Source organism: Stegostoma tigrinum, chromosome 23, assembly GCF_030684315.1.
Source record: "Stegostoma tigrinum isolate sSteTig4 chromosome 23, sSteTig4.hap1, whole genome shotgun sequence".
Taxonomy (NCBI): domain Eukaryota; kingdom Metazoa; phylum Chordata; class Chondrichthyes; order Orectolobiformes; family Stegostomatidae; genus Stegostoma; species Stegostoma tigrinum.
The window spans coordinates 34,718,588-34,735,853 of record NC_081376.1 but is presented as its reverse complement, the minus strand read 5'-3'; the positions used below and the strand labels follow the sequence as shown (position 1 = coordinate 34,735,853).

Sequence of the window (17,266 nt, the reverse complement as noted above, 5' to 3'; positions counted from 1 at the left end):
TGACAGATTGATAAAGTGTTCAAAATTATGATGGAGTTTTGAAACAATAAATTAGAAGAAACTGTTTCCATTGGTGGGAGATTCTATTAGCATAGTCACAGATTTGGGATAATGACAAAGGAACCAGGGGAAATGAGCTGAACCCTTTTCTTTTTAAAGATGTCAAATGGTTGTGATCTGCAATGAAATAGTAATGGAAGCAGTTTCAATAGCAACATTCAAAAGTGAATTGGTTAATACTTGAAAAGTAAAGATCTGCGGGGCTGTTAAGATTGTAACTAATAAGTAGAATTGTTATTTCAAAGAGTCAGCATCGGCAAGATGAACTAAACAAATTCCTTCAGTGCAGTGGTAGAGGCTTGCAAGAGCAATGCAATACATACTCACCTTCAGGTCTCTGTGCATGACACCCTTGGAGTGGATGAAATGCACTCCCTCAAGCAGCTGCCGGAATATGTGAATAGTGCATTCTGGATCCACAAGACTAAATGGATCTGAATTATATCAAAGATAAAAATTAAGATTTTGCAATTTCAATTAATTTTGTTGAAATTAAAATTTATTTCATATTAAATAATAGAGATAGAATCAAGCAAATTAAATAATTAATAAATGTAAAAGAATGATAAAGAATTAAACGACTCACCTGTAAGTGATAGGCCCTCTGTTGATCTCCTATTCCGGTCCAAAATCCAATCTTGAAGGGATCTCTCACACAATTGCATTTGTATATGCAGCATGAGGTGGAATTGCATCTAAGAAATAAGAGAATCTGACTTGAATTTCCATGACACCCCAAAGTGTTTGTCAGTCAACTAATTAAATTTTGAAATATAAACAGAAATTACTGGAGAAACTCAGCAGGTCTGGCAACATCTGTGGGAAGATAGCAGAGTTAAAGTTTCGAATCCAGTGACTCTTCATCAGAATTGTTTGTACCAAGTATTTTTGAAGTGTAATCACAATGGAAAGGTAGGAAACGCAGCAGCAAATTTGCACACAACATGCTCCCACAAACATCAATGATTTAGGTAATCTGCTTTAATAATGTTAAATAAACATAGATTAGGTCCCCAAGGAGAGGTTAAAATTGTATCAGAGACAATGGGAACTGCAGATGCTGGAGAATCCGAGATAACAAAGTGTGGAGCTGGATGAACACAGCAGGCCAAGCAGCATCTTAGGAGCACAAAAGCCGACATTTCAGGCCTAGGCCCTTCATCAGAAAAGAGAGAGGGTGAGAGGATTCTGAAATAAATAGGGAGAGAGGGGGAGGCGGACCAAAGATGGATAGAGGAGAAGATAGGTGGAGGGGAGACAGACAAATTAAAGGGGCAGGGATGGAGCCAGTAGAGGTGAGGAGGTAGGGAGGGGATAGGTCAGTCCGGGAAGACGGACAGGTCAAGGGGGCGGGATGAGGTTAGGAGGTAGGAAATGGAGGTGTGGCTTGAGGTGGGAGGAGAGGGCTAGGTGAGAGGAAGAACAGGTTAGGGAGGTGGGGACGAGCTGGGCTGGTTTTGGGATGCAGTGGGGAGAGGGGAGATTTTGAAGCTTGTGAAATCCACATTGATACCATTGGGCTGTAGCGTTCCCAAGCGGAATATGAGTTGCTGTTCCTGCAACCTTTGGGTGGCGTCGTTATGCCACTACAGGAGGCCCAGAATGGACATGTCATCTAAGGAATGGGAGGGGGAGTTGAAGTGGTTCACGACTGGGAGGTGCAGGTGTTTGTTGCGAACCAAGAGTAGGTGTTCTGCAAAGCGGTCCCCAAGCCTCTGCTTGGTTTCCCCAATGTAGAGGAGGCCACAACGGGTACAGTGGATGCAGCATACCACATTGGTGGATGTGCAGGTGAGTTTTAGTCCTTGAAGAATTAGGACATCTGAGATGTACGGGAGTGGAATGCCTCATCCTGGGAGCAGATGCGGCGGAGGCAAAGGAATTAGGAATAGGGGATGGAATTTTTGCAGGAATGTGGGTGGGAGGAGGTGTCTTCTAGATAGCTGTGGGAGTCGGTGGGCTTGAAATGGGTATGTTTCTAGGTGGTTGCCTGAGATGGAGACTGAGGGGTCCAGGAAGGTGAGGGATGTGTTGGAAATGGTCCAGGTGAACTTCAGGTTGGGGTGGAAGGTGTTGGTGAAGTGGATGAACTGTTCGAGCTTCTTGTGGGAGCATGAGGCAGTACCAGTACAGTCATCAATGTAACGGAGGAAGAGGTGGGGTTTGGGGCCAGTGTAGGTGCGGAAGTGGGATTGTTCCACGTAACCTACAAGGAGGCAGGCATAGCTTGTGCCCATGTGGGTACCCATGGCCACCCCCTTTGTCTGTAGGAAGTGGGAGGAATCAAAAGAGAAGTTGTTGAGGGTGAGGACAAGTACGGCTAGGCAGATGAGTGTGTTGGTGGAAGGGGACTGGTCAGGCCTGTGGGACAGGAAGAAGTGGAGGGCCGTTAGGCCATCTGCATGGGGAAAGCAGGTGTACAGGAACTGGATGTCCATGGTGAAAATGAGGTACCGGGGAATTGGAAGTTCTGGAGGAGGTGGAGGGCGTGGGTGGAGGCTCTCCTGTTTTTCAAAACAGTGCCATGGAGTCATTCATAACTATCAGAGAAGGAAGGCTTAACATCTCATAATGTTTAGTTTAATGTCTTATCTGAGAAACAGCACTTCCAACACTGCTGCATCCCCTCAGTACTTCACTGGGAGTATCAGCCTATATTTCCATCCTCAAGCCACACTTTAGACACATGCTCAATTATAAATATGTTTTCCACCAAATCCAAGATGGTTTCAGGGACAGGAGGAGTGAAGTTCAAATCTATGTAACGTTAACTCATCTTTTGCTGATTGTACTTTCGATGGTTACACAAATAGATATCACAGAAGTGTAACAGTGCAGAAGGCTATTTGGCTCAACGTGTCCATACTCAGGTTACATTTGTATCTTTTGAAAATTACTTTGAATCTGCACCTCCGGTTCTTAATCTTTTACCAAAATTTTCAATATTAAAAGGGAATTAGCCTCTTCAATTGTAAGCAATTACAATAGACCATTCAGCTCAAATGATCTGACGGAGAGTCATATTCGACTCAAAACATTAACTCTGCTTCTCCCTCCATAGATACTGACAGACTCACTGAGTTTGCCCAGAACCTTCTGTTCAGAGCTCCAGCATCCACAGTATTCTGCTTTTAGCTAGTCTATACGTTAGAACAAGCCTTGTGCTGTACATACCCTGGATACTTTTGATGGGACAATGTAAAATAAACTTTCCTCTGTATCTGCCTGTGCTGTAATTCACCTGCTCACTCCGATTCAGCTACTATGGGGAATTATCCCCAGCACTACCAATCCCTCATGTTGAATTTCAGCAAAGTGGTTCTTGAGCATCAGAATGGATAAGCAGACAGGAAATCTTCCTAACGAATGCTGCTTCCTTACCTTGGACTCATTGTGCATGTCTGCGAATAATGAGCCATCCTCCAGACTTGAATTAGCATTAGCATAGGAAGATGATCCTGAAATCTCCTCTATGGCACCAGTTACTTTTTCCTTATCTCTGTCAATGTCTTCTGTCTCAGTTTCGACTGCTTCAAACAATGGATCCAATTTGTTCTTTACTATATGTGTTTCAAAGCTTGGACATTTCGAAGAAAGGAGTGAAGAGTGCGCCTGGATATTTTTCACTCTTGGGAGTGAGGCTGGCGGCTGATGTATGCCAGCATTTACGCAGCTTGCTGCACAGTCCCCACCATAGAAGAAAATTTGATTGTCACTTTCCCATGATGTGTTTGTGCACATCTCCTCCTCAACCAGCTTGCTCCTTGACAAAGGCCCTCGCTCTCCTGCAACAGAACTTGTTTCTGCAAAAATGATACTCGAGGAACTGGTTTCTATGTTCTGGATGGAAGAGTCTCTGTAAAAATCCAATTTTGAAAACTTAAGTTGTGGAATTAGCAAACTAATCTAAACGACTGGTAAAAACATTATAAAAATGCTTCCTAGAGCAATAAAATGAATCTGGGCCATAAATCCTCTCGACTGAAACTTTGGGTTATCAGGCAAATCAGGGCAGCACATATACACTGAAGGTTGTGGGGAGTGTTGCTTAATAAAGAGACGCTGGAGTGCAGTTTCGTAGTTCCATCAAAGTACAGCCACCGGTAGAAAGGATATGAAGGAGACATTTGGTGTGCTCGCGTTTATCGGTCAGTGCATTGAGGATTGGAGTTGGGAGATCACTTAGCAGCCATATAGGACATTGATTCAGCTGCTTTTGGAATACTGCCATCGATTTTGGTCTCCTTGCGAGAGGAAGGATGTCGGCGCAACAATGAGGGCCGAAGGGCCTGTTCTGTGCTGTCTTGTTGTAAAGTGTTTTCTTACCTCTCATATTTCCTTCATTACCACAACATTTATACTTCAGACTATTTCACTGATTATAAAGAACTTTGGGATGTCGCAGGAACCATGAGCGCTATAAAGCACTGTCTTCTCTGAGAGAGACATTTGTGGGTTCAAGATTCACTTCAGAGACTTGAGCACAAGATCTAGGTTGACAGACCTGTGTAGCATTCAAGGAGTACTTCATTGTCGGAGATGCTAGCTTTCAGATGACACATTAAGATCCTGCCTGTCCTCCCAGATGGACATATAACAGTTCCCTGGCACTATAAAATCATGAGGGGTATAGATGAGGTTAATGGTAGGTGCTTTTTCCTTAGGATGAAGGATTTCAAGGCGAGGGGACATATTTTTAGCATGACAGGAGAGAGTTTTAAAATAGTTATGGGCAAAAATTTTTTACATGGACGGTGGTTCGCATATGGAATGAATTTCCTGGGGAAGCAGAAGATGTGGGCACAGTTATCACATTTAAAAGACATTTGGATAAGTACATGAATAGGAAAGGTTTGGTGGGGATATAGGCCATAAACAGGCAGGTAGGACTAATTTAGAGATTATGTTTGGTATGACTGTTGGACCAAAGGGTTTGTTTTCATGCTGTATGACTATGACTATGACTCTGTTCATGAAAAAGCACATGAGTTCAACGGAATGTTGTGGTCAGTAATTATCTCTCAACCAACACTATGAAAACAGATTATCTGGTCATTACCACATTGCTGGGTGTGGAGGCTTGCTGTGTACAGATCAGCTGCCAAATTCTCTACATTAACACCAACTACACTTCAGAAGTATCTTATTAGATGTAAAGTGCTATGGAATTTTGAATTTGTGAAACACGCTCTAGGTGGGTTTTTTTCCACAATGACCTTGATTATCGTTAACATTTGATTCTGCAAATACCAGCAGCTCTCCTGTGATCTTAGTTTATACTCTGGATTTGAGTGCATAACCTAGGCTGACATACCCAGTGTAGAAATAATGGAGTACTGCACTGACAATAGGGCTGTCTTTCAATAAAGATATTGTCAAAAAAGATAGCTGAGCAAAATCTTAAAGCATTAATCTAGAGAATGAGCAAGGAATTCCCAAATTTTCTTGGCCAATATTCCTCCTCCAATCATATCTTATATGGTCATTCACTATGATGTGCAGATTAATTTTTTGTTTGCCCACATAAAAGAAATCAGAGTTCAGGTAAACCCATTTGATGTAATGAGTTTTGGAACATCCTGAGGCTATGATAGGTGAACAGAGTCATACAGTACGAAAACAGACCCTTATGTTCAACCACTCCATGTGAACATAATACAAACGAAACCTATCCCACCTACCTGCTCCCGGACCATATCCCTCCAAACCTTTCCTATTCAAATATCCATCCAAATGTCTTTTAAATGTTGTAATTGTACCTTCATCCACCACTTCATCAGGAAATTCATTCCACATGAGAACCACCCACTGTGTAAAAAAAATTTGCCTCATGTCTTTTTAAAATCTTTTTCCTCTCATCTTAAAAATCTTGATATTCCCTATCTTAGAAAAAAGACACCTACCATCAACTCTATCTAAGCCTCGAATTATTTTATAAACTTCTCTCAGGTCACCTCTCAACCTCCTACGCCCCAGTGAAAAACATCCTAGACTATCCAGCCTTTCTTTATAACTCAAACCTTCCATACCCAGCAACATCCTGGGAAATCTCTTCTGAACTCTCTCCAGCCTGATAATTTTCTAACTATAACTGGGCGACCAGAACTGGGCACAGTTTCACACGAGAGGCCTCACCAATGTCCTGTACAACTTCAACATAACATCCCAACTCCTATACTCAAAAGGACTGAGCAATGAAGTCAAGCGTGCCAAATGCCTTATTAACCATACTGTCTATACGTAACGCAAACTTCAAAGAATTATGTATCTGCACCTCTAGGTCCCTCTGTTGTGTAACACTACCCAAGGCCCAACCATTAATGATATAAGCTCCACCCTGGTTTGTTGTACCAAAAGCAATACCTCGTATTTAGCCAGATTGAATTCCATCTGCCTTTCTTCAGCCCATTGACCTTTTTCATAAAGATCCCTTTGTAATCTTAGAAAATCTTCTTTACTGTCTACAATGCCATCAATTTTGGTGTCATCCATAAACTTACTAACCATGCTTTCTATATTCTCATCCAAATGAAAAACAAAACAGGACCCAGAACTAACCCCTGTGGAACACTGCTGGTTACAGACCTCCAGTCTGAAAAACAACCATCTACTATTACTCCGACTCCTATCTTTAAGCCAAATTTGTATCCAATTGGCAAGCTCATCCTGAATCCCTTCAGACTTAACTTTACTAATTAGTCTACGAAGTGGAACCTTGTCAAAGGCTTTACTAAAATTCAAATAAACAACATCTACTGCTCTACCATCATCAATCTTTTTGGTAACTTTCATAAAAACTCTATTAAGTTTGTGAGACATGATTTTCCTTGCGCTAAACCATGCAGATTATCCCTAATCAATTTCTGCCTCTCAATGTCCATAAATCCTATCTTTTATGATCACATCCAACAATTTACCCACAACTGAAGTCAGGTTCACGGTCAATAGTTCCCCAGTTTCTCCTTACGATCTTTCTTAAACAAAGGTACCACATTAGCCACCCTCTGGTCATCAGGTACCTTACTAGTAATTATAGATGATGCAAATACTTCTTTACTTCCCATAATGTTCTGGGATACATTAGTTGAGGTCCCGTGTTTTATCCACCTTTACATTCTTTAAGATCTCCCAAACTACTACTTCTGTAATGTGAATTGTTTTTAAAACATCAAAGTTTATTTCCCTGCATTCTCTAGACTCTGTTTCTTTCTCTACAGTAAAAGCTGATGTGAAATATTCATTTAGTATCCCATCTCCTGGTATCAACACAAAGACAGCCTCCTTGATTTTTAAGACGCCCTACCCTCTCTCTAGTTACTTTTAATGTATTTGTAGAATCTCTTTGGATTATCCTTACCCTTATCTCCCAATCGTATCTCATATCCCTCTTTGCCTTCCTGATTTCTCGCTTAAGAACGCCGCTTCACTCTTTATATTGATTAAGAGATTCAATTGAACCAAGTTGTTTATATTTTTTAAAAAAGATTCTCTTTTACTCTTGACTAGAACTTCTAAATCTTTATTCATCCATTGTTCCTTAATCTTACCAGCCTTACTCTTCACTCTAACAGGAAGAAAATGTTTCTGAACTCTCATAATCACACTCTAGAACATCTCCCACTTGTTAGATGTCCTATTACCTGTGAACAGTCTACTGCGATCAACTCTTGAAAGTTCTTGTCTCATCCTATTAAAATCTGCCTTATTCCAATTAAAAACTCTAACTTTTATGGAAGGCTTATCCTTTTCCATAACCATTTTGAATCCAATAGAATTAAGATCGCTGGACCCAAAGTATTCCGTGACTTTCACTAACTGCCCAAAAGAAGCTCTAGTTTTGCTCCTTTTCTAGTAGGAGCATTCACATACTGATAAAGAAAATTTGTTTGGAGTACATTTGACAAATTCTTCACCATCCAAACCTTTAACACTATGGTAGCTCCAGTCGATGTTTGAAAATTAAAATCCCCCATTATTACAATCTTATTATGCTTACATATATCCGAGACATCCCTACATGTTCCTTAATCAAAAATGTCAGCCCCCACCATCCTCCCACCCGGGCTTTTTTTGCCCCCTTTTCTATCCTTCTTGTAGCATTTAAAACTGGGAACATTGAGCTGCCAGTCTTGCCCGTCTCTATAATGTCCTGATCCCATGTTCTTAAACATGCCCTGAGTTCATTAGCCTTATCTGTAAGATATCTTGCATTAAAATAAGTGCAGTTTAGTTTTTCAGCGTTACTAAATACTCTGACTCTCTTGTCTTTCTTTTCTAATTGACGTGCTCTCCTCACATTCAGAACCTACCCCATCAATCCTTACATAGACACGGCTACTTAGAATTCCTCCACTCGCCTTGTCTATCAGTACAAAGTCTCCCTTAATAGAATGAGAAAATCTCCCTAAGATATTGGTGCAATATAAATGCAAGATACTTTTAACGCAACACTATTATTAAGTGTTTTTAACACTTCTTTGATATTCAACTGAGAAAGGAGAAAATAATACATGTATTTCTATAGCACCCTGCATGACCTTCAAATCTCTAAAGCACTTCAAAGCCAAATAAATACATTTTTTAATGTAGTCATTTTTTATAATGTAAGTAACACAACCCATTTAGTCTAAAAAATAGCAATGATAGTTATCAAATTTTTTTGAAACGTTGGCCAGAGCATCGGGGGGAAATCCTCCGTTCTTATTCAAAATAGGGCCACAGGACCTTTTATGCCAAACTGGGATACCAAACAATGCCTCAGTTTAATGTTTCATTCAAAAGGAATTGTAGCCAACTCTGATTCTGTTCTCAATACCATCTATTCATCTGCAAAAACTGACCACAAACAGAAACTGTGGTTAATTTTCTACCACCATGTAGTCACTGGATAGAATACTGTTCATAGGACACAATTTCAAAACTTACAATGATATAAAACTGAAGTGTTGTGAACCATGAGGTATTGGTAGAATGGGGCAACAAGAGGCAGATGACATTTAGTGCAGGGAAGTGTGAAGGGCTTCAAGTTGGTCCGAATAATGCAAAGACAATACAAAATAAAGGGTGCATTCTAAATGGGGTGCAAGAACAAAGAAACTAGGTTCTTAAATCATTGGAAGTGGCAGGCCAAGCTGAAAACACAGTTGATAAAGCATTCAGCATCCACAGCACAGACTGCAAAACCAAAAAGGTAGTGTTAAACCTTTTAAAACACTGGATCAGCCTCAACTGAAGTATTGCATCCAATCTTGGACACACTTTAGGAAATGAAGGAGGGCATTAGAGAAGGTACAGAAAAATATTATAGGAACTGTTTCAGGGAAAACAATTGTTCAATCAGGTGAAAAAGATTAGAGAAGTTGAGACTTTCCTCTTTGGAGAAGAGAAGGTTAAGAAGAGATTTGATGGAAGTACTGAAAGTCATGGGGGATCTGGAGAGAGTAGATAGGGAGAAATTTTGGGGATGTTGGTGGATGGGTTGAGAACCAGAGGGCAAAGAATTAAGATAACTGGCAAAAGAAGCAATGGTGACATGAAGAAAAACCTCTTGACATAGCAAGCACTTTGGATCTGGAATGCATTGCCCAATGGTAGATGACAGCAAAGCCAACTGAGACTTCCAAAAAAAATAGGGAATTGGATTATTATCTGAAATGGAAAACTTTACATGGCTAAAAGGAAAAGGCAAGGAAGTGGCATAACATGAACTGTTCCCTCAGAGCTAGGACAGATATGACAAGCCAAATTTGGCCACCTTCTCTGTTGTAACAATTGTTTAATTCATTCTGTTTTCTTAATCATGCAATTGCAAAGTGAACTATTTAGCCCATTGTGCCTATCCAGTTTTTGAAAGAGCCATCCAATTACTCCCACACCTCCACTCTTTCCGATGGCCTGCATTTTTACTGTTTCTTCTTTCCGAGTATTTAACGTACTCTCTTTTAAAAATTGTTACTTCCCTTTTAGACAGCAAATTCCAGATCATTAACAATGTGGAAGATAAAGTCATCTTCACCCTAGTTTTTTGCTAATTATCCTCGATTTGTGTTCTTTGGTTAATGACCCTCCTTACAGTGAAAATGGTTTGAATAAGGAGAAACTATCAAAAAGCTCCTCGTAATTGAGAAGACCTATGTTCAACTTCCCTCAACCTTTTCTGCTCTAAGGACAGCAATCCTTATTTCTCCAATTTCTCCATGTAGTATTTCTTCCCAACTTTTGGCTTTTTTTTCCAACTAATTTAAGAAAATTAAAGCAGAGAGATCTCAGTGTCCATGTACACAGATCATTGAAAGTTGCCACCCAGGTTGACAGGGCTGTTAAGAAGGCATACAGTGTTTTAGCTCTTAATAAGAGAGGGATCGAGTTCCGGAACCAAGAGGTTATGCTGCAGCTGTACTAAAAACTCTGGTGCGGCCGCACTTGGAGTATTGTGTACAGTTCTGGTCAGCGCATTATAAGAAGGATGTGGAAGCTTTGGAAAGGGTGCAGAGGAGATTTACTAGGATGTTGCCTGGTATGGAGGGAAGGTCTTACGAGGAAAGGCTGAGGGACTTGAGGCTGTTTTCATTAGAGAGAAGGTTGAGAGGTGACTTCATTGAAACATAGAAAATAATCAGAGGGTTAGATAGGGTGGATAGGGAGAGCCTTTTTCCTAGGATGGTGACGGTGAGCACAAGGGGGCATAGCTTTAAATTGAGGGGTGAAAGATATAGGACAGATGTCAGAGGTAGTTTCTTCACTCAGAGAGTAGTATGGGAATGGAACGCTTTGCCTGCAACGGTTGTAGATTCGCCAACTTTAGGTACATTTAAGTCATCATTGGATAAGCATATGGACGTACATGGAATAGTGTAGGTTAGATGGGCTTCAGATCGGTATGACAGGTCGGCACAACATTGCGGGCTGAAGGGCCTGTACTGTGCTGTAATGTTCTATGTTCTATGTAAAATAAATGTACCTGCAATCTTCTTGACCAGAGGGACCTTTTAATGCGCATAAATTGCTGACAGGTATTTGGTTACCTAAATGACATGAACAAAGGTAAAGTGTATTGGTTAAGATGTGTCAGTGGAAGATGGCATATTTTTATATTCATATGGCTTTTGTAGAGATACAGTTTAACAATACTTTTCAGTGGTGGCGGCTGTATATGCTCCATCCAAGCAGTGTGATAGCCAACAATGTGTGGATGCTGTAGGCCAGCCAAAACTTTAACCTCTCTGAGCACCTAAAAATTAAAACAAAATTTCAGTTATGACTTCAAACCTAGAATTCTCACAAACGACTGACTAAGAATTAACTCTTCCTTTTTATTTATTTGATTCATTCATGGGATGAGGATGTCACTGACTGTGCCAACGTTTACTGCCCATCCATAATTGCCCAGAGGGCAGTTAAGAGTCTATCACATTGCTGTGGGTCTGGAGTCACATATAGCCAGACCAAGAAAGGATGGCAGTTTCCTTCCCTAAAGGACCTTAGTAACCCAGATGGGTCTTCGCCAACAATCGGCAATGGATTCATAGTCATTGTTAGATTCTTAATTCCAGATATTAATTGAATTCAAATTTCACCATCTGCTGTGGCAGGATTCAAATGTTATCTGGGTCTCTGGATTCACAATCCAGCGATAATAACAGTAGGCCATCGCCTTGCCAACTGAATTGTAGAAGTCTAATGGTACTGAACAGATTGTATCCCTATGACCAAAGCCCTACTGTCACAGTTACAGTTCCATGGGGACAAAAAGTCAGTCTCATACCCACTGCAGGTTCACAATGAGGTTACCACCACTTTCCTTGGCTGTCCTTAACGAAGGTTGGTACGCATAGTGATTCCATATGACCCAGGACTGTGACCATGACTGAAGTCATCTCCTCCATTAACAAAACTTGTATACAGTACAGGAATTGGCTAATTGTTACAGACAAAAGGAAATGCTTGGGAGGAAATTCCAGACTGAAGGCACAACAGCCAAGGGTGCAGCAATAAAAACTGTTGATGTGCAATGAGCCACAAGTGGAAGAGTGAAGAATCTCAAGGGAATGAGATTACAGAGGTTCGGAGTTCTACAATTGTCAACAAATTGGCTTCAAACTCAAAAATACACGTGGCAATTTGTTATGCAAATATTAGCACCATTCCCTTCAACTGAATACCTTCATACAGTCATATCTTGTAATCTTCTTCATAACAATCTTCTTTATGGCATAAAGCTGTCGATCTAATTTATTTCTGACCTGGAATAAATAGAGAGAAATAAAGGGTAGAATTTCCAATTGAAGAAATTTAATGCATGCTACTCACGTTTATGTTTTCATTATAGAGATAATAAGCCATCAAAAGACAAATAAAACAATTATTTGACTGGCAGTGCCTTAAAATTGGACGTAGACTGCTCAGGAACAAGGTTCAAGAAATTCTTCTTTATGAAAAGGGTTACAGAAATCTGGAATTCTTTTCCCCCAAAAAATGTTGAGGCTGGAGGGTCAATTGAAATGTCAAAACTGAGACAAATAATATTTTGTTGGAAAAAGGTGGTTACGAGTTATGGAACCAAGGCAAGTAAATGGAATTAAGACATAGATAACCTATGATCTAATTAAACAACAGAACAGATTTGAGGGATTAACCTTACTTCTGTTTTGATGTATAAGGTGTTAACATTCTTCCTACCCCCCCCCCACCCCCCCCCCCACCCCCACCCCATCCCGTTCCGTGTATTCTGCTACAGAGAAGAGAGTGCCATTCAGGGGACGCTCCGTATCTTCAGGCTCATGTCACTATATCTGAGTCTTAAAATGCCTGTGAGGGGAAAGGTAGCACAAACGAGGGGGTCGTATGTCACTTGCTGTTTCTCCAGCTCCGTGCGTTACTACCTCTGATTCAAAAATTTAAATTTAATTTATTTAGACCAGAATTATAAGATGGAAATCAAAATAAAAGATTTTACCACACACCTTATACACTTTTCCGTAACTACCTTTTCCCAGTCTTTCAATCTCTTCAAACTCATTCATGTAGCGAGATGTCTGTCCCTGGAACAGGGCTTCCTTTGTTCTGGATGCAGATCAAATTATTTCAATTAACAACATTCTAAATGATCAGACTACAGTAAAATTGATCAACCACATTTTAAGGAAAGGAAAAAAAACAGAATCATGTATAGAATGTAGTATAGCCAACTTTTACAGAAGAAAGCTTCAATACTACCAAATGAATAACAATCAAAACTTCACCACAGTGCTGTTGGAGTGGAGGCACAAATGTGCCCAGACTATGTAAGGATTGCAGGTTTTCTTCCCCACTAGGATGTTAGTGAACCAACTGGACTTTTAAACCACAACCAATAACTTCATTGTATCTTTCACTTACACTTATATTTTATTCCCCTGAAGTAAAAACAAAATTTAATACAATCAGTTCTGATCTCTGGCTTATTATTCCAAAAACATAACCACTGCAATACAAGAGTCACTACGATCAGCTCATACCTGTAGGAGAGGTGGGTAGATGTGTCTCCATTGATAGCTTGTCCCTAAAATCAGGAACACAATGTAAATTTGTAATAGTTATTGTTTACTAAAAGCCCAACTCTCAACAAGTGTGTAACATCAACACCAGCGAGAGAGTTCCAGATCATTTCTTAGCTGTGATTTCCCCAATTTCCCACTGTATCACTCTCCAAACTGTCATGACAACAGATAATTAACAGAATCACAGATTTGTTCCAGCCCAGAAAGAGGTCACTGGCATGAGGTAATAGAACCTGTGCCCAAGCTATCATCTTTTCCCCATATCCCTGCACACCATTTCTATCCAAAATCTCCTCCAATGTCCTCTTAAATGCCTCAAATAAACCTGTCTCCAATAGATTTCCAGGCAGGAACAGCAGCAGACAACCAGGTCCATAATCCCCGATTGTGGCTCAACACAATTTCTGTGCAAAAGGAAGCGTGCATCTCAATTAAACATAAGATTAATAATTTTTAGACTGAACAAGTTATATGACTGCTCTGTATAGTGCTAAGGGAGAATGAATCCAGGAGATTTCTGCAGGCCAGCTTTCTACTCGAATGGGAAATGCAACTGGTACTCAAGTGTTGTACTCAGCAATTTGGACACAGGAATTTTCAATCCAAAACGTGCTCTGAACCAGCTACAAATAGTTTCAAACCAGTTTCTGAACCTTTGTCACAAGCAATTGGTGTAGCCAATTTGAGTACAACAAGAATAATGACCAGATAATCTGATATAGGGTTACAGGTTCAGATCTCACTCAAGGCTTAACTACATAAATTAGGCTGTCACTCTCAGTACCATATTGAGGGATTGAGGGAGCGCTGCACTGGCAGAGATGCCATGTTTAGGTAACATAAACCAAAGCCATGTTCAGGGTTCAGGTCAGGTGGACATAACTGTTTTCACTGCACTACTTTGCGCAAGGGTGTTATCTATTGTATCCTGGGTTAATATTGATCCTTCAATGATAACTAAGACATTTTTTTCTGGTTGTTATCACTGTTGTTTGTGGGAGTTTAAAGTCTGCAAATTGACTATGTTACTTGCATTAAGTTCAAAGATGTGCAAGTTAGGTGGATTGGCTAGGCTAAAATGCCCATAGTGTCCACAGATGTGCAGGCTAGGTGGATTATCACTGGGAAATGCAGGGTAATGGGTTTATCTGGGTGGAATGTTTTTTTTGGGGGGGGGGGCGCAGTCAGTATGGAGTCGATGGGCCAACTGACCTGCTTCCACAGTAGGGATTCTACAATTCTATGAAGACAGTGACAACAATTCCAAAAGTACCTCACAGCACATAAAATGCTTCTGGAGTTCTGTGGCTATGAACAGGTGCTTTGAAAATGCAAGGTGTTAACTTTCAAAGACTTCATGAGACTCAAAGTAGAACTGACTAACATCAGCTGGCATTGCACTCACCTGTCGATACATGCCGTTGCTCACTGCTTGTAGCAAGTTTGTAAAAGCCTGATTGTGCTGCAGCCTAACTGTGCTAAACTCATCACTGAAGGTGATTGGTGAAATCAAGTGCATTCCGGCTAGTTTATGGCACAGCACTGAAAAAGAAGGACAGATTTAAATTATAAAGGGCCTTTCATGACTTCAGGAGATTATAAGAGTGTTTATAGCCATTGGTGTACTTTTGAAGGTCTATAATTATGGTAATGTACGGAAAACAAGATCCCACAAACAGGAACTGAGCTATAAGTATCAGCCTAGATACCAAGTTTAACTCCCATGATCTTCTCCAATACATGCCATTGAATCTTTTACGGAGATGTGAGAGGGTAGATAAAAACTCTATTTAACATCTCTTCCAAAAGATAGTATTTCTGACACTGTAACATTCCGTCAGTGGAGAAATGAGAGTGTCCCCTGGTATAGGAGGTCAACGAATAATCTTGTGACTCAGCGGCAACAGCATGTTACCAACCGAGGCATGGGTGATACACGTGGTTGGATAAGTTTACAGAGATCTGAAGAAGCAAAACTATGGCGTAATTTTACACAAAAGTGAACATTTCAAAATAAAGGCATTTCTATACTGAGAGAATATGTAAATCAGCAAGCACAAGAGTGATGGACAAATGGGATTTGGAAGATAGATAAGTGAGGAAGTAAAGTTTTCGACAATCGCGATCAATGTCAATGTTTTTTTTTCTGAAACAAAACACTTCATTTCTCTAAAACTGGAATTTCAGTACACCTAAATAGGCTATTTACCCAAGAAATCAACAGCAGAACTGGAGTTCAGAGATATCCGAGGATTGTCAAGGCCACAATGATTTAAAGTACTTGGAGTGCTGTACGCTGTTTTAGTCTCCATATTTAAGAAAAATATATACCTCCATTGGAAGCAGTGCAGCAAAGATTCACCAATTAGTCACTGGGATAAGGGGCTGCCCTTACGATGACAGGCTGAGCACTTTAGATCTGTATTGTCCGGTGTTCAGTAAAGAGAGAAGTAATCTCATCAAAACATGCCATATTTTGAACAAGTTTAATTGGACAGATATTGACAGAATTTTTCCACTGGTGAGGGAATCCAACATGCAGAGTCTCCCCGTGAAGGGACAAATCATTTAGGACTAAGGTGAGGAGCAACCTCTGCACTCGTAGGGTTTTCAATTTTTGGGATTCTCTAGCCCAGGAGGTTGTGGAGACTCCAAAGTTGAATACATTTAAGGCTGGAATTGACAGATTTCAGTCTCAAGGAATATGGAAACAGGCAGGAAAATGGAGTTACAGCACAAGCCCAAAATGCATCAGGATCATACTGAAGGCAGAGCAGGATCAACAGGCCATGTTGTCATCTCCTTTCCCTATTCTTCATATTCTTGTGTAGCCATTGATTAATTTATCAAGTCCCCAGGATATAGTTTTTGTAACATTACGTTAATCCTTCTCTTTATCTTGACTATATTACTTCACCACCCTGTGATTGTCAATGCTGTGGGAGCTTGGTTTCCTTAATTTTCTCTTTGATCTGCAATTCATTGGCTCTAAAAAAACATCTTCCTCCACTCTGCTTTCTTCTCAACTCAGAAGTCATCCTGTCCACTGAAATCCAGTCTTTTAGCCAGATTACTCAACAGTACCATACTCACTGTGTCTTACATTTAAACAGGCTCATTGAACGCTGAGGATTTTTCTCATAAACGAAGCAGAGATGTTCCAGGAGCGAGACCAACAATAGCTGATTGGGAATGGCAACCGTGAAATCCATCAACTTCGTTTTGGCTTGGTTACAATCCACTAAGCTACGCTGCTGCATCAAATCGGTTTCTGCGATTGAAGGACAGAGAAAAAAAATTAATTATAATAGTATTTTAAAAGTGATTTTAAAGTTATCTAAATACACAACATGGCAATCAGCTATCATGACTCCTGATGTTACAATAGTGGCTACACTTCAAAAGTAACATGTATTCATTTGGGGTTAAAATTGTATCAGAGATAGTAGGAACTGCAGATGCTGGAGAATCCGAGCTAACAAGGTGTGGAACTGGTTGAACACAGCAGGCCAAGCAGCAGCTTAGGAGCTAGGTCTAGGCCCGAAATGTCAGCTTTCCTGCTGCTAAGATACTGCTTGGCCTGCTGTGTTCATCCAGCTCCACACCTTGTTATCTCGTGTATTCATGTGGGTTGTGAAGTAGTTTGAGATACCATGAGGTCACAAAAG

General features: G+C 40.4%; 1 protein-coding gene across 4 annotated transcripts in view; it reads right to left on the bottom strand.

The window, feature by feature from the left end:
* Nucleotides 1-17,266, bottom strand: part of eif2ak1 (eukaryotic translation initiation factor 2-alpha kinase 1) — a 46,503-nt gene that overhangs the window by 20,994 nt on the left and 8,243 nt on the right. For 3 of the 4 annotated variants that reach the window (XM_048552062.2, XM_048552061.2, XM_059654063.1), the window contains 10 exons: nucleotides 16,702-16,869; nucleotides 15,004-15,140; nucleotides 13,557-13,600; nucleotides 13,023-13,122; nucleotides 12,222-12,302; nucleotides 11,191-11,290; nucleotides 11,021-11,084; nucleotides 3,442-3,916; nucleotides 647-755; nucleotides 388-494 (listed from right to left, as the gene is read on the bottom strand). In XM_048552062.2, coding sequence (XP_048408019.2) covers nucleotides 388-494; nucleotides 647-755; nucleotides 3,442-3,916; nucleotides 11,021-11,084; nucleotides 11,191-11,290; nucleotides 12,222-12,302; nucleotides 13,023-13,122; nucleotides 13,557-13,600; nucleotides 15,004-15,140; nucleotides 16,702-16,869 — 1,385 coding nt within the window. Of the gene's footprint in view, nucleotides 1-387; nucleotides 495-646; nucleotides 756-3,441; nucleotides 3,917-11,020; nucleotides 11,085-11,190; nucleotides 11,291-12,221; nucleotides 12,303-13,022; nucleotides 13,123-13,556; nucleotides 13,601-15,003; nucleotides 15,141-16,691; nucleotides 16,870-17,266 lie in introns of those variants that run through there. The other variant, XM_048552063.2, reaches the window with a different exon arrangement.